General features: G+C 41.9%; 1 protein-coding gene across 9 annotated transcripts in view; it reads left to right on the top strand.

Moving 5' to 3' along the window:
* Positions 1-25,528, top strand: part of EHBP1 (EH domain binding protein 1) — a 223,166-nt gene that overhangs the window by 23,123 nt on the left and 174,515 nt on the right. For all 9 annotated transcript variants that reach the window (XM_067292807.1, XM_067292809.1, XM_067292803.1 and 6 more), the window contains exons 3-4: positions 9,292-9,349; positions 20,815-20,910. In XM_067292807.1, the coding sequence (XP_067148908.1) occupies positions 9,292-9,349; positions 20,815-20,910 (154 nt within the window). The remainder of the gene's footprint in view (positions 1-9,291; positions 9,350-20,814; positions 20,911-25,528) is intronic.

Below are 25,528 nucleotides of genomic sequence, written 5' to 3'. Positions count from 1 at the left end.
CAAACAAGAAAACCCTAGGTGTCATTGGATTTAGAAGGGTGCTTCAAAAGACACGTAGCTCCAGATTTTCTTGTTCCTCCACACACACTAAACTGTAATTTTCTTTAGGATGAGTCCACTGATTGCAAAGAGGATGAGGATGGAGGCATTAATGCACTGTTGCTTTTGAGATATGGTTTGTCCAAGTCATAATGTTGTCATTCTCTGTGAATTGGCACACTGCACTCTAGTCCATGAATAAAAAAAATTATTTCTTGTATCAATCTGTGAATGTGAAACTCATTGCAGCAGTAGGAAGATCAAAGATCATCTACCGCTCTTCTTTAATTGCCCTTAGTAGGCCATGAAGAATCTCTCTTATTTTAGAAAAATTAGAGGAAAAAGATTCTGGTGTGAATATTTCAACTTTCTCAAACTGGTTTTGGTGAAGTGTTCACACTTTTATTCTACAAGAACTACAGAAAAAAAACTTTTTTCTCTGCTGTTTTGAGATTGAAAAACAGTGCCTTTTATTTGATTATTTAAAAAAATGCAAAACGAAATAAGATCTCTTCTGTAATGGTGTCTGATAAAATGAACAATGGTGGGCTAAGGAGTTTCTTGCGTACTTTTTAATACAGAAATATATCGTTTAACGTTGTGGGGGTTTTGATGGGCAAAGTTACATTTGCAGGCAGCATGTCAAGGAGTTCATACTATTTATGCTTTTTAATGCTTATTATGGGAACACATTAACTAGCATTTACATTTGTAGTGATTTGAAATAAGGGATAAAGCATAATAATAGTTTAAGGTATCTTTGCTGATCCATACACAAGATTGTATGGAGGTATCCAGTTTAGCTATAGGCAGGTCAATGGACATGACTAAAATCAAAGGGAGGTTGATGCTGCTTTGTATCTGTCTTACAATTTTCTGACACTGGTGAGTCTGGAATGGATCAGGACCTTGAATTCAAAAGTCCTGGCCCTTTTGCTCAAGGTACTAAAACTGTGTTTTCCTTGGTTCCTGTCACTAATCCACAGTGAACATGGGCATTCATGAAGAGAGAGGCAGAGAACATGGATCATTAGTGTCTAGATAATGAAGCATTAGGATACTGAGGCTAGGTGCATGAAGGTCTGTGTTCTGGGCTTGAGTTTCAGAGCAGACTGATGAACTAGCATTTCACCTTATTCAACCAGCTTCCAAACCAGTGTTAATATGAGGTGAAAATGAGTTTGCTTTCCAACTAGTTTGTATTTATTTCCTTAGCAGTTGGTAGGCCCCAGTCCAGCCAGAAAGAGGAGCAGAATAGCAAGGTTGTTGCAGGTCAGGACCGGGTGGACTGCGCAAACAGGTTTGCGTAGCGGCTGCTCTCACCACAACTAGTTGTGACAAGCGCTGTTCACATGATAGGCAATGCATTGACTCACAGCTGAAAGCTTTTTTTAAAAATGTTGATTCATTATTGTTAAAATATAGAAGATTAAATACTCCAAAAAACAACATAAAACAAAAAATCCGGCATCTGAGAAAGGACTGGCTCATTGTAGCCTCCTGTGAACTTTTCACTAAAAAGCAATGCACTCCATTTTTTCCATTTAAGGTATGTCTGAATAGCTCAGTTAGTATATGCTCCCACTGCCAGTTAGCCTGAGCCCCGACTAGCCAACGACAAAAACCTGACCAGAGTTTAAAGCTTATTGAACTTTTTTTGGCTGGGGAGGTTGGTTTTACAAGTAAGCTTTTAGGTGGGCTTAAGTGGTCACTGTAGTTCTTGTTTTCTGGAGGGTGTTATGTTTGCTGTAGAGTACTGGAAAGTGTTTTGTGGGCTCCGGTGTGGTAGGATGTGCAGTGTAAATGTGGACTAAGCATTTTTGGGCTAAATATCTGCCTATGTGATTGTCTGTGATTGTAGGAGAGTGAGATTAGAGATGCAGTTGGTCCTTGCAGTACAGTGTTCTTGTCTCCTTCTTGGGATGAGCAGGACAAAATTGGGTCATGCAAAGAAAGCTCCTACATGAAGGGAGCTAGAGGTAATTTAAAAAATTCAGGGGCTGGTCAAGTCATCCTCATTTTCAAATGTGTTTACTCATCTGTTCTCTGTCTCCCAACAGCTCTTATTGCAAATGGGAAATTAAAGAAAATAATTTCTGAAGACGAAGGTCAGTTTTTGTAGTCTGCAATGTGAAGTCCCGTCGAAAAAGGCTTTAAGAGAAGTTTATGCTAGATAGTCCTGTCAAGTTTGTTTTGCTCAAGATTCTTTGCTGCAATAACTCTGAAAAATGAGTAGCTGCATCTGTCCTTGTTGCCTGTTCTGAAAAATGGATGAACTTGGGCTTTGTTTAATCCAGCTCATTCTGCAAACTTCATTTGTATTTGATTTAAGAAAACCAAGTCATCAGCAGTACATACTACACATTCCGCACTTGGCCTCACAAATAGACATTGTGCAGATTCAGTAGGTCTGACTGCACTTATAAAATAATCATTAGCGTCTCACTTTGTTCCATCTATCTATTTATTTATTTATTATTTTTAAACCTAGCAAAGCCAGACTAGAGCTTCTTATGAAAAGCAGAGCATAATCTTGAGATGTAAAAGTCTCGTAGAGGCCAGTCTGTTTAGATGCAGAGAGATAAAAAGATACTTTAAAGTTCAGCTCACTGTAAAAATCCTAGTCTTTCAGTAGCAATCCTGGTCTTCCCGTAGCCTGTGTTGTCTTGAAAGAATGTTCCAAGACCTCTTGCAGGAAGAAATAAAGGAGATAATGTCTGGAAAACAGAGTGTTTTGAACACTGAGAAATGGGAGTGCTACATCCCTGATGGAAATTAGGGGGAGGTTGGGGGAGAAACCAAAACCCCTTCCTAAAATACAAAGTTTCATCTTGTAACGCACTTGCGATTAACGTGGGTTTTGTCTGCATTGTATTTTGGTTTCTTCTTCATGTGTCTGACTTTGACAGTCAGTGCTGTACCTTCACTTGGTAGGAGGGCTCATGTGGCAAATGCACCAGCACATATTATTGTTTTCACCAGCCTCTCTGGATCTGGTTAAAACACTGGTGAGTGACTTGACTAGACTTCCAGAGTTGTAGTCACCAGTGGAATTTCACTGATAGTGGCCAACAGGAAATTTTAAAGGAAAAAGCTTGGTACAAGGCCCGGGAAAGGCCCTTACTTGAGTAGTTTCTTGGCTAACGGTAATACACTGTGTAGTATAGGTCCTGGAGCAAAAGACTGCACCGCAAAGAGAGGTCTTCAAAATAATTATCTGTAAAATGAGAAAAGGTAATGTTCGGCCCAAATCAATGGTGGTGTAGAACTGATTACATTTATTTTTAAGAAACCGTTAAAGAGCCTTGATAACATTCCAGGAGTAATGTGGAAAACTGTGCTGGTGGGGAGGGAGGATCGATTCTTAATGAAAGCCCAGCACGTCATGCTGGCACGCACAATACGCCCAGAACAAAAGGTGACAATTCTTATCGGAGAAGTACTTTGACTTTACTCCTCACGTAATTATTTTTATCCTTCAATAGGTGCATCTGCATGCTATTGTGCTAACACTGCTGCTTCTCTTGTTAATTATACTCCTTTATGCTTGCTTCACAAGAGTAATCTAGCAGCCTGTAATAATTAATGTAATTCAAATCAAACATAGCAAGAAAAAAAACAAACCGAACCAACCCCCCCCCCAACTCCAGCACTTAGGCAATCAGATGCCAAAACAAATGCACAAGCTGTGCGTGCCTGTGTACATACAAAAAAGGTATCTTGTGCATTACAGCCCCTTAAAGATTGTTGGGGTGATTAAATGCAGTGGTGTCTTGTTAGAAACAAATACTGCTATATTTCTCTCTTTAACCAAAAGATTGTTAGTAATTTGTCCTAAAGCCCCTGGCTTCAGTGGCCTTACATGAAGTTAAATGCATTTGTAATTCTTTCCAACAACCAATTCTAAATATAAGACTTTTATAGTTTTCTGTTATCAAGCATTGTTTGGTAGATGAATACATATCTTTTGCAGTTAATGTTGTCTGCTTCTGCTACAAGATCTACAAAACAAGAGCTAACAGTAGAGTAATACCCTTTATGTACTTTGTTCGTTAATTATATTTGGAGAGTTCTGTACTCCAACTGTCATGCCAAGTATTTCCTGGAATGATCAAACCACAACCCCAGAAGACCTTGCATCTTGCACAACCTCCATTTCAATCAGTAATATTTGCTGCATGTAAGGTGATGATCCATTTTTTTCCAGTCTGTGGAATGTTTTTAGTATTTTCTTTAATACGTGTGCATATGGAGATGCCTGGTTCCAGTGTGTGTGGTGTGGTGTTTTTGGTTTTTGTTTTGGTTTTGTTTTTTTAAAATCAGTTGTTTTAATGGGAGAGTTGAAGAAACCAAAATAATAGCTCCTGCCCAACAGTAAAAGTAGGCATGGCTTAGAGGTATAGATGTCATGTTAAGTCTGTGTGGGTTTTTTGTTTGTTTTTTTTTTTTAGTACCATTTTAGCTAATAGTGTGTAGGGCAGTGATGAAGCTTTTTTCTGAGCCTCAAACTTTGAAATCAGAAAATCTTCCCCCCTTTTTTTTTTTGCTGAGTAACTGTAACTTCTCATTTGGAAATAAGTTTGCAACCCTAACTTTCCTTTCTCCAGGAACCGTTTCTTTTTGGGAACCATCCAAAAATGAGTAAGTAACAAATACGAATGTGTTGGATCCAAGTCCCTGCCTTCAGCACCTGCCCCTGGGTGTGTGTGGTGTCCCATGGCGGCTGGGGCTTTGGCTTTCCTCTCTCTATCTACCTTCCAGGGGCTGCTCTGGGAATACTGCGTGCCAGGATGGAGCGAAACGCAGAGGCAACACCAAATCGGTTGTGTTAGATTTTGGTATGGTATTAAAACCTCCCACAGAAAGGTTGGTGGTGTTGAGTCGTATAGATCCAAGCAGTTACTTAGCATGGAGATGTAACTGTTCAGCTAAAACTCAGGCCAGTCCCATCCCGCCCCCTTGGTGTTAACTGTGTGTTGTTATTCTTTGCCTTAAACATATGGACCTTGCTGAAACTTGAGTGACTATCTAAAAGCTAAAGCACTTAAGTTTTAAAGGACTGAGAGCTGCTGCTCATGAAGCCCAGGATATTAACTTTATTTTTTATAGCTGGCCATTAGTATTTGCTCATCTTGCACCACAGTGGATTTTGTATTTGAAACAATCTGAGTTTACAGAGTAAACTTATAAAAGATACTAAACCTGATCTTCTACCTAATTCTTTGGAAGGGATTTTATTTGCTTTTATTCTTGGTTAATGAGCAGCCTAGCTTTACCATCTGAGGGAGGGGAGAAGCCTGAAGTAGAAAATATTGCTTAAATATTTTAAACAAGCAAACTGAACTATTCGTTTTTGGCTGTTTCCTAGCACTTTGAGTTCACTAGTAACCTTAAATGCAAATTGCCTGTTAAAATGTGAGCTAGTCATCTTCTTTTAGAAGTATTTTTGCATAAAAGAGCAAAGCACAGATTGTAGAAGAGAAGGTTGAATTTGGCTTTATTTGTAAATCACTTCTGTGAAGATATTTTTAGGTTTGTGATTTTCTTGAAGGCAACACCTTAGAAAATTGCTGTTTTTCGTGTTTTTAGTTAAGCATGTGGCATACTTAGAGGGGAAGCTCATCCTTCAGGATATTTTCTTCTCTTCCTTCCTCTCCCCATTCCATTTCTCTAAATTTTCTGTCTCCTATTGTGATGACCATCCTCTTTTTTGTTCTGGGTGTAGGTTGTCATATCCTTTAAGCTGAAGGATCAAAATTTATCCAATACTTAAGAAATAAATATACTTGTGAAGGAGTCAAGGGGAGCCTGCACTCCTCATGCTCTCCCATTGGCATGGCTTGTTCTTCCCAAAGTGAATTGAAAGTTTAGTTTGCTTTTTTCATGTTAGTGTATTTCTTTGTATTCCGGGTAGGGAGAGTTCTACAAAACTGGGAAGTAAAGCCCGTCTTGGCGATAACCGTGTATGTCTGTGTAACACAGACACAGCTCCCACTTGAGAACTACATGATGCACGAGATATCTCTTAACAACCTACGTAAAACAAAGTAAGCAGTGGCATAGTTTAAAATGAAATGGAAGAATTAAAATTAAACTGAAGGTTCGTTATGAGCCTGGGGGACACACCTGCTGGTATCACAGGAGACAGGCTGCCCAGGTCTTACTGCCAGTCTCTCGTTGTTGTCTGTCCAGACAAACTTGGAAGGATTTCTGCATTTGGGGCTTGTCTATGCTTTAAAATTGCTTCGTGCTACTTGAGTTTTTCAGAAGAACTGTGTGGTGTCTACGTATAGCCACCTCTTTTATTCTTTGTTTTCTCTTTTTTGAGATGTGTGGTGTCGCCACATGTGTCTCTTCTCGAGTACCCTATAATGAGCAAGCGTCTGCACGCAGGAATGCAAGTATGGATTTTTTCCCGTTTTGGATCGGCTTGTTTTGGTGCTGACGGTGCTCCTGTGTTACCTCCCTTTGCTGCCCTCCCGTTTGCCTGCGCACATGTGTGACTGCTCTCGGGTCATCCCCACACGTCCGGCCTCCTTGTTGAGATGGAGGGACCCATGCAGCCAGGTGTGCTGCTTCGCTTTTCCAGCCTAGGGCATGTTCCGGCTTGGGGACATAATCCAATGCCATTGTAAGAAAAATCACTCGAGGTGCCAAGATATATAGGACAAAATGAACACAAATATTGGTAGAGGGGCATTGCCACTACCGGAGCTGGAGCTGCAGGAAGGAAAGGGACCTCTGGGAGGATCCCCTTAGCTTCCATCACGGGGTCTGGGAGACTTGGCACACTGCGTGGCTTCTCTTTTGCCTGCTGTCTGCACCAGATGACCGCGCGGTAATCCCTGCTGAGGTGGTGGCACTTGATGAGCGCAGCAAAGTTGGAAGGTTAATTCTGTGTGTGAGTGTTCCTCTCAGGAGACCCTTAGGGAAGGTGCTCTTCAAATCCGTACTGTTAGTAGATCATGAAAATATTGAAGTAAAAGCTTTACATGAAGAATGTGGTTTTTCTCTTGTATATTTATGGTATCTGGTGTTCAGTCACACCTGAGCAGGCCATCTTCATTGCAGGTGTACCATTGCTTTATTTGCGAGGGGAAACAGGGAAGAGACTTGCTACAGAAATACCATGCCTTTTCGGAAGGGAGGGAGTGATCTTGGAGGGAGGGAGCGTCTTTTTCGCCTCAGCCACCAGCACTGTAGATGTGTGGCTTCTTTTTCTCTCTCCCCCCACCCCATTGCTTTTGGCATTATTTTATGCTCAGAGGCAATTTCGGGATCAAATGAGTCAAGATTAAATGAAATTTGGTTCACAAGCTATTTTCTGGAATGAGAATCTGTCAACTTTAAAGTGCAAAGTGAAATAACTTGGGGGGAAAAATGTTTATTGTAGACACGGATTTGGGTAGCTTTGCTTCAAAGAAATTGCTTGGCGATTTCCCTCCTTCCCTCTCCCGGTGGCACAAACGCAACTTGCATTAAAGTTAATGGGGGGTATGCAGACAAATGAGAACATGACACACTTAATAGCAAGTGAGCAAAGAGCTCTTGAAGTATACCAGGTTGACCTCGCTGCCGAGCAAGATTTTACAGGAAAAGCTGCAAACATTGCTGACTAACAGTTTAGGCCTCCTAAACAAGCCATAAGAGTGAATTTACACAGTTTAAAAATGAGTAGTTTATTTCACTTTCAATTTATCCCAAATAGAAAATGAAGATACTTCTTAAAGGAGTAAGGCACAATGCAGAATAGAAAATGTAACCCAGCACCCTTATTTCCTTCACAGGAGCTGGCCTTTAACTGTGCCCTTCATGGTAACCTTAGTTCTGGTGGGATTTAAATGTAAATTGTAGGTGATATATTAATTTTATTGCAGCCTGCAGAAATTATGAACAGCTCAACAGGAAAGTATATTATATAATAGTCAACACTTGAAGTGAACTCTTGATTGTTGGGTTTTCATTTGAAAAGTGTTAGTTATGAAGTAGATATAATCTCCCTGAGAAGAAATACTGGGATTGTAGTGTGAACATTGCTTTTTAATTCAAAATGCTTGGATGGATTTTATTTAAGTGCGTCCTTTAAGAAATGCTTTGAGTACATCTTATCTTAATTTTTCTTCCCTCTCTCTGTGAAAAACATTTTTCCCATGATTCTTTTAATAGGAAACAGAATTTGTTGTTGGCTTTAGAAACCAAAGGATTCTTGTACTACAATATCTCAAAAAACTTAGCAGCGGTGTTTTTCAGGCAGAGGGTCACAGTTTTAACACTTAAGTGAAGTTGCGAGCTCCACTGAGATTCATTTGCAGATGGATTTTTGGTCAGACTCTCACTAGTGGAAGTTGTGTCAGAAGCCAGGAATGGGAACCCAGACTGGAACAGAGCGTCAGGAGCCCCCAGAAGAAGGGTCAGGGGCTGGAAGTGAGAACAGGAGTGTGGCCATAAGATGGGTATTGATATCATGGGTCCAAAAAAAACCAACCCAAAAAACGGAAGTTACATCAACATCAAAAATCACTTAGGGACAATTGTAGAATTAATAGGACCGCAACTATTAGCAAAGACTTAAAGCTTAAGAAATTCAAGAGAGAATAATTTGTACTGGAAGTGTCCCTTGTTGAGTTTCCCTCTCTATTCATTGCAAATCCCTAACAGACAATTGTTTGGAGAGCAGCTTTGAATTTTGGCATCCCTGTCTTTCTGAACAGAGCTGAGGAAGCTCCCCCAGAGAGCTCTTGAGGGGTCATGCAGTACTTGCACCTCTTGATGTTTGAGGTAATCAAGTAGAAAAATACTCCTTTGGGGATGAAAAGTTGTTCTGGACATTTTTGTTATCAAAAAGTAAGTGAAATCACCTATTTTCCATGCTATTTATCAGTCCCTTTTCAGTATGTCTGCTTCAAACTAGAGTTTATATTGATGTCCAGATTGCAGAGGTGACCTGTGGGCTGAATCCTGCCCTGTGCTCCACTCAGATACCCTCCTCGCTGTGGGGAGATGCTTGCAGGCTGGGAGAGCAGAATAAGAAGGATGACATTCATGTGCTGACTGGAGGGCAGCATTTTTCTGTAAACACAGTGTTGTTTTTCCTGTTAAATGACTGATCCTGAGAGTGCTTTTTAGATAAGCTATTTTTAAAGATAGTCTATCCACTAAGGATGTCATTATTGTGTTGCAAGGGTTCTAATATAAACTGTATACTTACTGATCCTGTTGTAAATTAAGCTATTTCTTCCTTTTCTTCAACAGGCAGCCAGATAAACTAGTGGTGGTTTGGACAAGAAGAAGTCGAAGAAAATCCTCTAAGGTTAGTTGATTGCTTAATAAGTCCCTGTTTTGCTGAGAAACAGTCAGCTGTTTGAGGGTTGTTTTCTTGACTGTGGGGAGCAGCAGAATAAATGAGAAATCTTAATTGTTTTTCTTAACTCAGTTGAGCCATGAAGTTCCGAATAAGCCGCTCTTAATGTCAATGGAGGCACTTAAAGAACTCTAATTTCAGTGTAGGTATTTGTTTAGTGCAAGTGTGTGATAATCAGTTCAATTTTAGTTATTAATCGCTAGACCTAATTAGAAAGAAGAATCTATTTCACTTCTAGAAGTGTCTTAAATATAATAAAAAAAAAAAGTATAAAAGGTATTAAAAATCTGACATCCCTGCAATAGGAATATAAAGTCTGAAAAAGAGGCTGTTTTACAACTAGAAAATACTGGAAATCAAAAAGAATAAAAGCAGGCTCTTTTAGCCCTGTGGTGTATCTTTGAATTAAATTTTAACGTTTTACTCCGACAAACACTGCAAGAAAGCTTATGAATTTGTGTTTTATGGCTAATGACTTGGCAGTCTGAGGAAAGGGAAGCTCGCAGTGAAGTCTGTCCAACATTTGGGCATTAATAATGTCTCTGCCTTGCACGTGTGTTTTGATGGATAAAAGTATGCAAGCAGACGGAGTAACCCTCTCTTCTGTGAGGTTTACCTTACTTTTCTCCCTGCAATAACAAATCTGAAAGCCTGATGAGATTACTGCACCGTTGTTAAATGTTGCTCAGTTTGCCTGCACTGCTGAATCCTGCTGCTCTGATTTTAAGATATGGTTATCCTATGTGACATCTCCTTTGGTTGTGAGGAGAAGGGAAAGGCAGATGGACAGTGTGGTTGTGTGGCTTTGTTTCCATTGAAAATGAAGCTAAGAATGTCTTCAGTTTGCATTGATGTTGAAACAAATGGCAGGCATTTCTGAATACCTCTGTAATGTCTTCTGTGTAAGAGTCATATTGACTAATGAGAGAGAAAATCTTTTGTCAGTCCTGGCAGTCACTAGTCAGGTGAGTGGCGAGCTGATGCCATGTGTACAGCAGGCAGGTAAAGGCTTTTGAACGCTGTTCACGTCGGGGGATTTCTTCATCACCTTGCGTCCTCTGGTGTAGAGCTGTCCCCTGTCTGTCCAAAAGCTGCCACGTAGAAGTGGGGGAACATGAATGAGCTGGAGAAAAGTGTCCTAACCCTGGGCAGGTTTGCAGAGGGGAAGGAATGTGCGCTGGGTTTCCTCCCTTCCCTGGAGCAGCCTGTTTTAGAGGTCACTTAGCCATACTTGCTCATTCCCTCTCCCCACACCTGCTGCCTTTTACTCTGGTTAGGCTTATGGCATGTAATTTTGTCCAGAAGAGGGAATCTCTGAACTCAGTCTTTGAAATATTAAAGAATTATAAAATTTAAATAGAGATGGTCTAAGGTTTTTTGTTTTGTTTTGTTTTTTTAATGTGTGTAATGCAGAATGGTATTTCCACGAACTCTGGGAAATCAGAGAGAGGGAAAGAACTACTGGGTACTCAAGATGCAGAAAATCCTGGGATTATTTTATGTTGAAGGATCTGAATGTTTTGAAAACTTGACAGACAGTTCTTTACCCTACTTGGCAGAGACTTTTATTTTTGTTTTTTTTACTGGTACCCTCCTCTATAACCATGTCTTTTTTTTTTTTTTAATTGAAATGCATACCTGCTGTATTTTGTCTTTGACATGAGGTCTAAACTATTCTAAGCTGTTTCATCTAAAGCCTGGATGCTGATTGAACCCACTGCAGAACCAAATGCATACTCCATTGTATGTATGCATCCTAACTTCTGCTTTAGGGGATGAATATCCAAAGATATTACCTGGTGAGTAAACAGGAGCGTGAATTTAGTCAAATATGTTTTCCAAGATAACTGCTCCTGTGCATGCCCTTATTCTTCAGCAAAGCTAGTCAGATTATCCCTCTTTCATTGAAAGATAAACTAGCTTGAATTCCCTCAAATTTATGGCACAAAGTAGGAGTGTGTCTAGGCAGTATCTGCTGATGTACGGTAAGTGGCCATTGTGGCTTGCCCTATAATAACTTTTCTATTTTAGTTTTCTTTAATATCTGTACAACAGAGACACAAAAGATGAAAGTAGAACAGTGAATTCAATGCTCACACAAAAACTGTAGCTCTGAAAAACTTGGTGGAAAGCAGGATATTTATCCATGAATGTTGTTTGTTGGGGTTTAGAATATGTTCAGAAACAGAAGCCCTAACCAATGTCCAGTGGGGCTTTGCAAAGCGCTGGGATCCTGCACTGGGCATCGTGGCCACGGTGCCTTAGGTTCCAGTGGCAGCGTTGCATTCAGGTGAGAGGAGTTTCTGACACTGGCTCAGCTTTCGAGCTGAAGGTATTTCAGCCGGACCATAAAATTCTGAAATATGTTGCTCTGCGAGTGTCCGTTCTTTTGGTCTTCAGGCACTAAGTACAACTCTCGGATAAACTCCCAGATTTGCCTGAGACTCAGAAAAGTCTTTAGCTAATTAATTAATTATTGCCTAGTAATATCCCACAAAGGTACTTTAAAGGGTGCTGAGTGGCCCTAAGGCCAGGACTTTAAACAAGGTTTATTTTAAAGCTAAGGTAGTTGATATGATTTGAGTTGTTTGGGTCCAAGACTGTAGATCAATAAATGTTCTCAATCTCTTAGTCATCTTGCCAGTAAAATTCTTTATTGCACGTATTATTTCTTTCATCTAATTACTTTCTTGGAAGCAAGTCAAATGAATATTTCTTCTTATTTTTAACAGACACTGAGCTCAGAGTACCAAGCATTAATACTTTTCTATGTTTTTCAGTTTCTTTGAGAAGGAAGAGAGGGATGAGGTCGTACTGTAAAGATGTTGTAAAGAATTCTTCACAGATGATGAATTCTTTTCTGAACTTTTCAGATAGTTAGGGATAACTAGAGATATCCCTAACAGATAGTTACAGTATTCAAAAATGTAGTCTAACTTTAAAGATGATATAATAGTGCTATGTACATATGGGACTGGCCTGCTTAACAAAAGTAATCTTAAGATGCTTTTGAGCCAAAGGCTGAGTTCTTGATGTCCTTTCAAGCCCTTTTTTCTGTGGTTTTCTGTGATTTTGATGCTGGTGCCTTTGGCCCACATACTTTATTTCTGAGTAAAGCACAAATGGTCCCTTGATTAGAAGAAATCATGAGAAGCATCATGTGCAGGAGTCTGATGAATATTTTAGTTGTTGCTTTGGGAAATGTGGGATAGGGAACTGTAAATATGTTAGATTATAATAAATTTTAAGAATGTTGCAACCAAACAGCAATAGCCATTTTGAAAGAGCATTTAAGTGGTAGTCTGATAGATCAGGACATTAAAGACATGCAGTAGGTACTGACCTTAACGCATATTTTAAATTACTTAAAACTCTATTCTGGGATCCTCTCTCTCTGAGCGAGTCTGATTTTGATGCTTTTAAAGAGGTGTGTGAAGACAAACCGGGTCTGTGTAGTTGGGCATCTTTATCGTGTGTGCCAGGAATTTAGAACAGATGATGATGATCCACAGACTCGCAGAATTACTGAGCCAAGAATGAACTAAACTGAACTTCCATCTTGGAAAAAAAAAAAAAAAAAAAACCACCAATCTGCTAGGCGTAAATGTTCTTATGTCAGAATTTAGGGTCTGGCCACAACTTTTCAAACCCCGTTTATACAGTTACCAACATCCATAGTTTACAGAAGGTGAACCTTGTAGCAATGGACTTGCTTAACTCTTCAGCACCTGTTACACTGGTAGGTTACCCCCAAGTTTTCAGGCCCTGAGGTTTTTGGACTTGCCTTTTTTTTTGAGGGGAGGAGGAATGTCTTTGTTTTCATGTAGAACAAGGGGAAAACGTGTTGTAAAATGTTTGCCTTTATTTTGCTGAGATGCTCGAGCATTTCCAGGCTTTGAACTATAAGAAATTTTATTTTCAAAAGCGATGTTGCCATGATGTCAAGGAGGTACTGTCTGCTATTCCTGTGAACGTATACAGATTCTGGTCAGATTATATGCCTCTGAAGAATCAAATTTGCACTTATTTCGAAGAGCCTGACAGAATTATTCTTCAAAGATCCTTTTTGTACCAAAGCTGAAAAGAAGGTGCCTTTCCTGTGATTTTGGCTTTTTTGCTGCAGCTGTAAGGAAAACTGTTCAAATGCAGGGGAGTAGCAACAGGGGAGCTGGGTACAGGGAAAGGACTTGAGCAGTAGCAGCAGAGCCAACAGAGGTAGAGGGACAGGGACAGAGTAAAAAGGCTCTATATGCATCAGAGTGCATTTTCCCGGAATGGCACCGAGACATCCTGAGATTCGTCATCTCCTTTTACTGCGTAAGAAATGACTTATTCATTGGGCAAAATGTGCGTCTGCTCTGTCTTGAGTGGATAGCGCACAGGTAGGATAATATCAGGCTGTTACTGAACCAGACTCAAGGCTTCCCTGCCTGGGGAGGGGAAGGGAAAGTGGCACCGCTGTTCCTCATACTCTGGGAGTATCCGGTGCCCTTGTACATGCCAGCTGACCCTGTGTCAGCAACAGCAGCCAGCCCAGCTTCTCAAGGATGTGGCACAAGTAAATGGGCAATTGGGCCACCTGTTTTGCTGTTCTTGGCAATTTGTTGTTGCCTTTGGTAGCTACTTCGTTCATTGCCTAGTGCCAGCCCTGCCTGCTTCTTCGTCGACTTGAGTTACAGAGCATGTGTTGTGAATCCAACATTGGATGACTACCTGGGACCAACGCAGTTCAGTGATGGCACTTCTGGGGCTTCTTGGCTTATTATTAAAACAAGGAAATCACGCAGGCGAAAGATCTTAAGGTTGCAAAGGCAAGCACTCAAAATTAGATGAGTCATTTTAATGGTTGCTGCATACCCTTTTAGGTATTGCAGCAAGGCGACTGCAGATTGCTTTGGCCTGACGTTCCCACCCTGTTAAGCAGACAGTGGTGAGGGAGGACATGAGGACTGAGCAGTGGGCGAATCTGAATCTGCTCCTGTAATGAGGAAGGGGGAAGGTGTGTGTTAAAGGAGGTATAGGGCATGAAAGAAAGACCGCCTCACTGTGATGTGGTAACATGGTGCCTTGGGGGATTGTATTTTGTTCCATCCTCATCCACAAAGTTCCTGACTGAGACTATATAGAGTATTAAAGATCGATTTGATGTATTTCCATTTAATGGGTGTCTAGCACATGGTGGCTGACCTGCAGCAGTGTTGAGCAATCAGCGTTGCAGTTGAAGTCAAAGAAATCTGTGCTCTGGAAAACAAAACAAAAACTTGTTTCATGCTTAATACCTAAGAGGTCAAGACTTAGCTGATTTAAACAGACCATCCAAAATTAGTGGAGAAGAGACTGGCTATTCTTTCTCTGCTTGTAAATTGGGGACCATGATGCTCTCCTGTTGCCCAGGGATGCTGTACGCTTAAATTTTGGTGACATTCTGAAGTGCAGTGACTAAAAGTGGATGTCCTGGAAAACTATGAGGAAAATAATTATGCATGCAGTTTCTTATTTTTTTAAGAAGTCCAGTAAATAAGGCCAGAAACTGAATGATGAGAAAGGGAAATTAAATTGCTGCTCCCTATCTGAGCATCATCTATCCTGGGCAGTGAGTAAGGCAAGGGTCTGGAGAAAAAAATAGCATGAATCATGAATTTAAGGAATGTGTTATGAATGTGTATGTGTCAAATTAACTTTGAACAGCTAGCTTAATGCTAAAGAACCTGTTTCCTAAGGACCAGTTTCAGCTCCCTTTCCAAATTTAGTAGTCTGTGTAGCTTTTTAGCAGTAATACATAGGCACATCATTACACATGTAACACATGTATGCTCATGAAGTGAAGAAATTCCTGGGAAGGCTTGTGGGAATTTGCCCATTTCCTCATCCACTTTTGGTGGAGGCGGACAGCAGTGGGGTGCGTGACAGCCTCCCAGCGTCTTCAGGGCTTTGAGCTCTCCTCTTCAGCACACGCTGGTCTTTCTGCATTGGGTGCCAGGGCGGGAGTGAGGTGGGGAACGTTGTTCTGGTGCCCGACCCCTTTACCCGAAAGGCCAAACAGAGATTTCAAGATGATCATGGGGGTGCAACCTGCAGTATGGAGTAGGGTCTGTAATTTGTCTCCTCCCTCTGTGACGCTGAGCTGTGGTACAGAAGAGGAAGCCATCCATCCAGAAACTGCCTGTTGAGGTTTTCTTTGGTGGGGGGGAATGGGCAGCTTTTCCCAGTCCCCCCCTTACAGCGGGTCTGTTAGCAGCTGGCTCATGCTGACCTTGGCTGGCCCTAGGTGGTGTGCAGCTCTGGTGGGACTCGCCACGTAGAGCAAATGAGAGCGATGCTCTCAGAGGTAGCGGACGAGGGACGTGGCTGCTGGCTGTCAGCTCCTCCTCTTCTGTTCATTTATTCTTTCGTGTTTTCTCTCTTGCTGTTGGAGTGTTCTGCCTGGGTAACGCTGTGAAGGAGAGGGACGTGCCTTACAGCTGAGCTGCCCTAAGCTCTTGCTTGGCTCGTGTGCCCTGGACAGCTGACCGCAGAGACAAGCCACAGAGCTGTTCATACCTTTTCTTGTGTCCTCCCATGCTGATCATTTGGCAGTTGGCAAAACTTTTATCAGGGAAAGAAAAGCAGCAGCTCAGACTTCATTGGCTCACAGCAAAGCCGCTCCTGGAGCTGCAGGCGAGGAGCAATGGTAGGGCTGAATCTGACTTTTGTTTTTTTTAACAATATTGAGGACTTGGCTGTAGGGGAACACATTTTTGATTCATAAATATAAGCTGTTTAATAACTTTCAGCAGGCTAAAATATTAAGGTCAACCCTAGGACCTTGCAGGAAACAACTTGCAATTATACTGGACTACGGAAAGAGATGAAGGGGGGATGAAGCAGGTAGATGAGTAACATAAAGCATTTCTTAAGGTAGGCTCTTGGAATAATTTAATATTTTTGCCTTTGAAAGGTTAGGAAAGAGATTCCTGTAGACACATGGAAAACTGTAAGCAGCAGTGAGCAGAGCTGGTCATGATGTGAATGGCATATGCTCCAGGTCCTGCAATCGCCTGCACTGTGCTACATGTGCGAGTTGGGGACGTGCTCTTCCTAGTGCGCTCTGGTTAGCTGGTTTGTCTGCATCCCTCTTTCTTCCTGAAGACCTTCCCTGAGGAACAGCTGCTGGTGGTATTTATTGCCTTCATCTGTGAAGCCAAAGTTCTGGGTCTGGGACTGTCTTCAACTTTGTCTTTCATTTAGATTTAAAGTATTGTTCTATTTATGTTCCATAATCTGGTATCTGAGCAGTAACTGTAAGCAAGGATGATCTTCAATTTATTTTGTGTTTTGTTTTTTTTTTCCCCAGGAATTGGAAAAGATTTTTTTGGTATAGGTTTAGTGTGTTGTTTGTTTGTTTTGTTTGTTTTCCTGTCCCCCCCCCCCGGTAAGAGGATGTCACAGGGCGGCTTATACGTAACTGTTTATACCTTCTCTTGTATTCCATGGAGCTGATGGTAGCTGGTCTTTAAATTCTTAATTTGGAGCTTTTCTTCTCCACAGTGTTTATGAAATTACCTAGTTTGTTTTAAGTTTTGTGGCGATGTCTCTGTTTCTTAGAAAGCTGTGCAAGGGCATCAGCTTCTCCGGGGCCTCTGTTAATTGCCGTTTTCCAAATTTGTCTGCAGAGAGTGGGAGGCCGTTTGATACGGTCCAGGTCAGCCTGCGGTGGGTAATTAATCATCTGTTTTGTGCCACAGTTATCTAGTATGTTGGACGGTGTCATTCGTGTTCCCAGTTCTAGTCTATTTATAGGATATTTTAGTGACCCCTTCTGTAGCTCCTGTTTCCATATTTATAATATCTTTCACACTACATCTTTTCCTCCTTTTCCAGTGGGGAGAAAAGGGAGCAGTTGCTTTTCTGCTTGAAATGTAGCAGAGCGTTTCCACCCCTCTGTCCCCCTCTACCCTCCGCCCCCTATCTAGCCCCCTCCAGGCTGTGGCTCTCTCCCCGAGGTGCCTGCGGGTCGAGGGGGAAGGACTGACTGTGAGCCGGGTAGCTGCTGCTGACGGTCGCAGTTACTTGACCCCTTCTGTTCCCGAGGCTCTAGCGAGAGACGTGAAGCAAGGAAATGGCTGGTGAAGAGCAGTGGGAGATGAGGAAAAGTGGGTCTGGAAGGTGCAACCCAATGGGAAATAGAGGGGAGAATTAGGGTTGAGACATACTGCTTGGTACTGCTCAATTACTGGCTTTTTCTGAACCTGAATAAAAACTGCCTTTCTCAAAATAGGGACTAGAAATATTGGCAGCTTGCATCAGTGGCCCGATCTGCTTTAAATACTGAAGCAAAGGCTTATATTTCAGTTAGTATAGGCCAGATTTGCCCTCAAACTGCAGCACAGGGGTCTCAGATATGAGAACTATCGTATTATTGTAACACTCTCCATGTTAACTTTAAATTGTCTTTGAGTTGTTAAGCCTTTCTCTGTCTTGCCCCCCTGCACACATTTTTTTCCCCACCTTCCCTTCCTCCCTCTCAACAACCCAGGCACCTAGTTTTGATGTTATCTTTATCTGTCGGGCTGTTTTTGTGGTACAGTGTTTCTTTTTCAAAGCCAAAGGAGGCTTTAATAACGTTCAGCTGATTGCAGAGCAGCTTTGCTTTAAAAGCTCCTTAGCTAGGACTTGCAGTCTCCTAGTTGTTGCTTTCAGTGACGTGCCTGTTGAATTACGGTAACGGAAACTTGTTCACTTACATGTATGTGTGTATACGCATACTTATGTGTGTATATGGGTACCTATATGGGATTCTTCTTTTTCATTGTGTCTCACTAACTGCCCTGCTAGGAGACGAGGCTGATGAAGTTCTTGTATTCAAACTTTGACTGCATCAGTGAGGGCTTGTCTTCTAGTTTTTTATAAACAGAACAAGTGATCTTTAGCCGAGCAGTCCTGGACCTTAATGACCAGTAGGTTCAGAGCAGTTCCCAAGCTAAAATAAGCTACGAAGTCCACAAAAGGACTGTTTTTACTGGTAGAACTGTGTAGTTAGCTTCATTCATCCTGCCCACCTAGCCACAACAACAAAGCCTATAAGCAAAGAGCAGACCCCTGCAACACAATGAAAAAGGATGAAAATACCTTGAATGTCCCACATTTCACAAAGCAGGCTAGAAAAATCTTCGAAGAAGAAATAAACTTGTGACATCAAGTCACCAAACCTTTATCAGCCCAAACTGAAAGAATAGCAAAGGTCCCAGACATGCCATAAGTTCCCGTGAATTTTGTGAAAATTGGTATCTGGAAAGAGAATGAAGATCTAAATTTGTGCCCCTGTGGAGGAGGAGTTGTCTTTTAATTCTGTCCTCTTCCAAGCTGCTGCGTGAGCACAGGCTGGCCGGCTGGTGAGCATGGGTGTAGCTCTGGATCACTGCCTTAAATCCTGCTGAATATCCTGGTCGGACAAGTGGAGAGTAATGTGGGGGACTGCAGGGCCTGCGGGAGGGAGGGAGGTGCAGGCTGCAGCTGTGGGTATGGCAACAACTGTTGTCGGTTGTGCTGCTCGCAAAACATCCTTTTTGGACAAAACGTACTTACAGAGTAAAACTCTGAACAGCATTTTGTGCCCAGTTATTCAAAAATGCCTGCCTTAGAATCATGAGATTGGGTTGAAATTCATGGAATTATAAATTATAGGTAACACAGTTCTCTCTAGTTGCTCATTTTTCTCCCCTTTCTTCATCTGCCCAAAGTTGCATTTGTTAAGTTTACTCCACAAGTGTGAAGAGCGGAAACTACTGAAATTTCTAATCTAACTGGGAGAGCTCTAACTGGGAGAAGAACACCAAAGACTGTGAAAACTTGTGTTAAAATCACAAGAGTTGCTGATATCGAGCAAGAAAATAAAAATAGCAACATGGAAAAGTGTACTCTGTGTGTGTGTAGATAGATAGATACGTAGCTGTGGAGGTAGGGCTTTTTTCTCTGACGGTTACATAGGCTGAATTCTACTAATAGCTTCTCCATTCCTTACCTTCACCCTCTTCCCAAATCTTCTGCCTCTGCCTTTTGCATCCTTCCTTTCTTGCCCCTGCTGCTTTAGCAGTTACAGTCACCTTTAGTTAATCCGCAGGACTCTGCTTTGCGTGGCTTGTGGGATTAGAGAGAGGAGCGAGTCTGTGTGCAGGGCCTGTGACGCTGCAGGCTCTGGTGGCCCACGATGGGTAGGGCTCGAATGCAGGAGGTCTTGTGCAGGCAGCAGGCCTGTGCAATGGGGCTGTCAAGTATGAACCTGGCCTCTAGAATACACGCTGCCTACAGTAGACAGAGCAGTTGAGAATTATTGCCTTTATGTGATCGAACAGGACTGTTTCACCGTCTGTGTCTTTCCCACTTTGGTATAGTAAATTCGCATTTGAAGTTGCCCAGATAACCTTAGGGTAACCAAGATGCAAATTCTACTAACCTTATTATAGCAATAATTTGTTCTAATAGGGAATTTTAATCTGGAGTTCTGAGTGTTGAACAGGACTGCGATGAACAGAGTGATACCCTAGAATTAGGGGGGAAAAAAAAGCCCACTTAATTGGCTTCAGATAACAGCAGGTAGATTATACATTTTTTTCCTAATGAAAACTTCAACAAATTTTTAATAACACCCATGCTGCTCAGCAATCACTTGTGCATCAGCTTCCCTCCCTCATTTCTGTCTTACAGCATCACAAAAAGGATTAAGCTAAGCTTGAAAAAAAGCATATTTGTTCCAAAATAGAAATGCTCACACATGGTGTTTTTCAGGACTAGCTGTTACAATTTAAATACAGACCATCCATCCATCCAGATTGATATTCAAAGATAGGCAAGTTCTCAGGGACTTTTACTGTGTTCTGTCATGATCTTTTCTAGTTGTAGATACCGCAACATACTAATTCTTAAGAGTTTAAATGGTTTAGTAGCATTTAATCTGTACTCTAAATTGTTGTTTTATTTTTTCTTAACTAGAGCAAAAAGACATTTTTATTTAAGTCTGCAAATGGCTATGCCTGCACAATGTGCTTGTAGTCATCAAATTTTCTTTAAATGAAAGCATTCCCTCGTCTGGATAAAAACAAAATAAAGCTCAGCTTGTTACGGAAGCGCTGTCCTTCCTCGTGGCTTTCAGTTCTGCAGCGTTCTGTGTGTCCTGATCTGCACTAGGTACTTAGAGACCAGAATGCAGGAGCTTGCAAGGGATGGTTTTAGTTCAGTGGAAAAACTCCTGCTAATGATCTGAGTTTCCTTACTCACATTCTTAATGATGTCTTTTATAGGGTTCAGCAGAGTCATGTATTTAGGACAGCAGTCTTTTTGGCGTCAGAAACTGTTGCATCTACCTACACTGGTCCCATGGGAGTTGAGTCAGCACTTCTACGTTGGTGCTAAGACAACTGTTTCTTTTCTTCTTCTAGGCTCATAGCTGGCAGCCTGGAATCAAAAACCCATACCGCGGGGTGGTGGTATGGCCCGTTCCTGAAAATGTGGAAATCACCGTGACGCTTTTTAAGGTATGTTTGTAAAGCATAATCTTAATTCTGTATGTAACATATGAATAACGCTGCCTGGAAACTTCAAATTACATTTATAAAGGCCTAATCTTGCTGATTTTATTAACTCATGAACTTCACAGCCTTAGGTCCAGAGCATAAATCCCAGAGAGAATTGTGGTCTGGGCCATGCCAGAGCTGCTCTTGTAGTTTAAGTAACACTCTGGTATATCTCATTGAGTTGATTTATGGCTGGTCATTTGCATAGTGTTTAGTACATGTGTAAGTGTTCGCTGGACAGAGGTCTAATTCAGCATGGGTTATAGTCTAGTTTGTTTTCCTTAAATACTATAAGCCAGGAGAAGTCAAAACACAGCTGTTCCTAGACTGGTTTATTGAGTTGCAGTGCAGTGACAGTGTTTCTTATGCTATTGACTATGAAACAGAATCCAGCTTTTAATTTCGTAGCATTTACTATGTCACACAAACATCACAGCCTTAGGAGCGGATGTGGAATGATTGAGTAGGGCAGACAATTTTAAGATTTTGTGTGGGAGTTCTAGGAAATGTATTTTTTTATTAAAAAAAAAGTCTCATCTTGCTTCCTGTGAAGTAGGGAGAGAAGATGGTGGTTGTGCTAGGACTTACTACTCGATTATCATTGGGCAAAGTCCTTTCTGCGTACAGATAAGCAACACAGCTTTGCATATACGATAGCGTGGGAGATTACCCAGGAGGCTGAGCAAGACTTCTGGGACTTTCATGCCCTTAGTTCTTTCTGGTTTTTACGCTGCTGTCTCCAGCTACATTCTAGCTGTTCTTACTTATAAATTGTACCTTTTACAACTTAGGGCAACAGTAACATAATTTTTTTCTGATTAGTGATTTTTATATTTCTTTGCTTTTGGGGCTCCCCTGGATAACTGCTTAGAAGGGGCTCCTAGTTAGCCTTAGAATGAGAATTTATTACTTGGTTCATTAAGCATAAAAAGGGGGTTTCTCTCTTATGTGCTTTTTTTTTTTTTTTTTTTGTTCTTGGGATGGCCAATGGAGTGAAACATCCTGGGTTGCCAGTGATGCTAATTATCATAAATTTGTCTCTCAGCAAGCACGTTTTCTTCAACTGGGGTTCAAAAGTTCACTAGCAAAAATTGTTTGCCTTTGCATGCTTCAAGGGCCTCTACTTGAATTAAGAAGTTTGACACCATTATGTGACTACATTGCATATCTATACAAACTGAATATGGTTATGTAACACGTGAGATGTTATTTAATATTTCTAACTTTTAAACTGAAGCAGGAATGTACCTAATTTCTTGAAGGCATATACAATAGTATGTTGTGTGAAGAGCTATCGATCAAGTTTTTTGGCTGCAATTCTGTGATGCAATGACTTTGGAGGTAAAAGGTCTCCCATCTTCTCCTGCCATCCCACATTCATTTTCATTTCGAGCTGCACCACTTCAGGGGTGTATTTTGTAGCATAGCCTCGGAAACTCGTAGCTCTGCCACTGCAGTGAGCTGACCTGCAGCGTGGGGGCTGGAACAAGAGAACGATGGGAGAGAAGGGCCTCTGGAGCCAGTGCTTGGTGTTACTACACCCCTAATTTTACCCAGCGCTGTGACTCTGCAGACAGATCTGTTCTTGGGTCCTCTCCCTTCTCTTGCCTCTTCCCCAAATGAGTCTGTCCCTGTGCTGCCCCTTGCATGGCTTGACTGGGGAGGAGAGGGAGGAGTGTGACTCGCCCCAGCGGCTGGGCTTTCTGGGAGCAGCGCGTACTGATCTCCAGAGACCCAGCAAAAGCTTTTATAATTAGAGTATTGAGATCAAGCAAAGAAGCGTCATGCTCCCAGGCAGCCCTTACATAAATCTGCTCTAATCGAGCCTCTGGCTCCTCCGACAAGAGTGCCTGTAAAAGTGACCAAAATCGCCTTTTTCTTTCCAAGGGTGTGCAGGCGTAGTACAGAGCAGGCCTTTCTGAACAAGCCAGCTTATATACCAGCAGCGCTACGTCTGCGTGAGAAGAGCACTCTGCCTGGATGAGTTAGCTTTGAATGGCGTATTATTACAGGCAGAATATGGTGTCAGTGCAGTTTCTGCCGTGCCTGGCAGTCTGAATGAATGAGTTGGCTCACTGCTGCGGCGGCGGCGGCGCTTCAGCTGTGGCCCAGAGTCTGGCCTAACGCTGGGAGAGCTGGCGTTTGTCGCTGGGGCGTCTGGCTGAGAGGGTCGGAAGGAGCCAGCTGTGTTTTGCACACCTTGTGGGCTGGCAGTCAGTGCCCGAGTGGAAAGGGAGGTGTGTAATAGCACACTGCAGCAGCCTTTCGAGGAGCTGGCTTACAAGACAGTTATTTATATCCTTGCCTCCTCTGGCAGGAGGGAGGCTAAAACAGTTAAAGCTGTAAAGCTCAGGAAGGAGACGGCTCACTTTGCAGTTGTGTAAAAGCAGAGGGTCCTTTAGGAACAGCTCGCTGTGAAGGAGAGTGCCGGCCCAACCAACGCTTGACGCTTCGGAATAAGTACGCTTAAGGTGGCCCTGTTGTTCAACAAAGGCTAATTGTCCTCCTTCGTTACAACTGCAAATCTTGGGCAAGCTGCTGGCTTTGCGTCCACAGAGGCAGAGCCTAGTGATGGGAGCAGGTCGCTGTGACAGAGCTTTGTAAGAATCAAAGATAACAAATTAGCACTGTGGTGCTGTTTGAAATAGAAGTGTAGGGGAGGGGAAGAGCAGGCTCCAAAATAGACAGCTACGTGTTTTGGGAAACGATTCACACAGTAGTGGCTCTGCGTTTGTAAGTGGCTGTTGAAATGTGTTGCTGGTAGCACTAGGAGATAAGTCACAGTTTCAAGTACTGATGAGAATGTGAAGAATATCCTCTTCAGTAGTCACCAGCGGACACTTGAAAACTGGCTAGTAAAGTGCCTATGATCAGTCAACGGACTGGATGGTTTGCATTATCTGTGTGTCCCTATTTTGGGTCTTAGCCTTTTTCCAGCAGTGTATCTGCCGTTCTGAAGCAAGCAGAACTGAGCATTGAGGGGAGTGTGACTCTCCTCTAGGGAACTTTCATTTCAAATAAAAAATCTTTTCACATAATTCTGGGTTGCTGGTAAAACTTTATAATGCTCTGAAGTCTTTTAAGGAAAAGCATCAAGTGGGAATATAAACCGATTCATCCGCCCTTGTAGTTCCTGTCCATCTAGCTAGTTAAAGTGCTAATTAAATAAAAAGTTCCAGCTGTTCTGAAAGTTTCACTTCGTTCCTTGCCCTGTTTTACATTTATGTGTCATTATGTCCTTGAATTCTTGACCAAAATGGGAAGAAAGAAGTACTGTGAAACAATAAACCTATTGTGCGTCTTAAGTCCGTGATTTGTGGTGCTTTCATAGAAAGATCCACAAATGCCGGAAAAGCTAGCTGAATTCACATTTTTCACTGTTTCCATGGTTGCACTCCAGAAGTTCAGTTTTAGAGTCCATACATAAGCAAGGCTTAACTGTCATATATGAGAGCCTGTGTATTTGTATGTGGTTTTTCTGTGCAAACACATACATATATCAATTGGGAGAGATTTTAAATGAGAAATTTTCAGTGTCAAGTAAGCCTAGGGCTTTTAGCGAAGCTAAGTGAATATGTCCATTGTGCTATAAGGATTTAAATTGCAACATCATTATTGTCTAGCTTAAACTGAACTTCTGAAGCAGAGATGTTTACTCATTTGGGGTAGGCATGGACTTTGCTTCGTTGTATTACAGAAAACACTCTATTTGTCAGTAATACACGTGGTTTATCATACTAGTTTACAATTGCAGCAAAAGGGAAAGATTACTAGCTCTTCATTCCAAAGTTTGAAAAAAGATTTTTTTTCCCAAAAAGGCATATGCTTTTAAGCACAGAAAAATAAATGCTTTGAGTAAAATAAGAAAAAAAAAATCATAAAAAGGGACTTGCGTTGTTGAAAGTACTCCCATCCCTGTATACCTCTCTGAACAAATCCCGTATCATCTCGCTTGTAAGCCTGAGTCAAGTAACGTGTTTTGATTACGATGCTGGCCGTGCCCTACTCACCATGCACTAACAGGGTTTGCCTGGTTTTGAGGTGTTACTGTTGACTTTCTCTCTGGAGTTTAAGTTGAGGCTGGGGGAAGGTGTTTTACTGAACAACATCATCATGAGAACCTGCAGTCCAGGTTTTTACCAGGCGAGTAGTAAGTTGGGGGCAGCCGTTGGCAAGTTTTGCACTGTTACTGAAGCGCCACCTTTCTCTACCCTCTGAGGGGGTGGTGTGTCTTGGGGCTCTTGGTCTTTGAGGGCTGTTGCTGTACAGCTCACCTTCCCCCAGTTTTACACTGGGCGTAGGGCAGCAGGAGGAGGAAGAAGTAGGCCAGCGGTGAGGCAGAAGGACAAATGTATTTGGGGGCATTCTGTAACTCTGGCTTTCTTTGAGGTCGAATATATCTATAAAAATAAGGACAACTGACTAATATGCATGTCATCCTTCCCAGATCCAAAGTTATTCTCATAAGCAGGGTGTAAGACGTGTGATATGTCTTCCAGATGTGAAATAGCGTAGTGTAGAGCCCCCTGGTCTCTAGTGATCTTGACCACACAGGACAAAGCCATTTTTTGACTCATGT

Source organism: Apteryx mantelli, chromosome 3, assembly GCF_036417845.1.
Source record: "Apteryx mantelli isolate bAptMan1 chromosome 3, bAptMan1.hap1, whole genome shotgun sequence".
In the NCBI taxonomy this organism is placed as follows: domain Eukaryota; kingdom Metazoa; phylum Chordata; class Aves; order Apterygiformes; family Apterygidae; genus Apteryx; species Apteryx mantelli.
The sequence above is the reverse complement of the archived record's forward strand: the minus strand, read 5'-3'. Positions and strand labels throughout refer to the sequence as shown.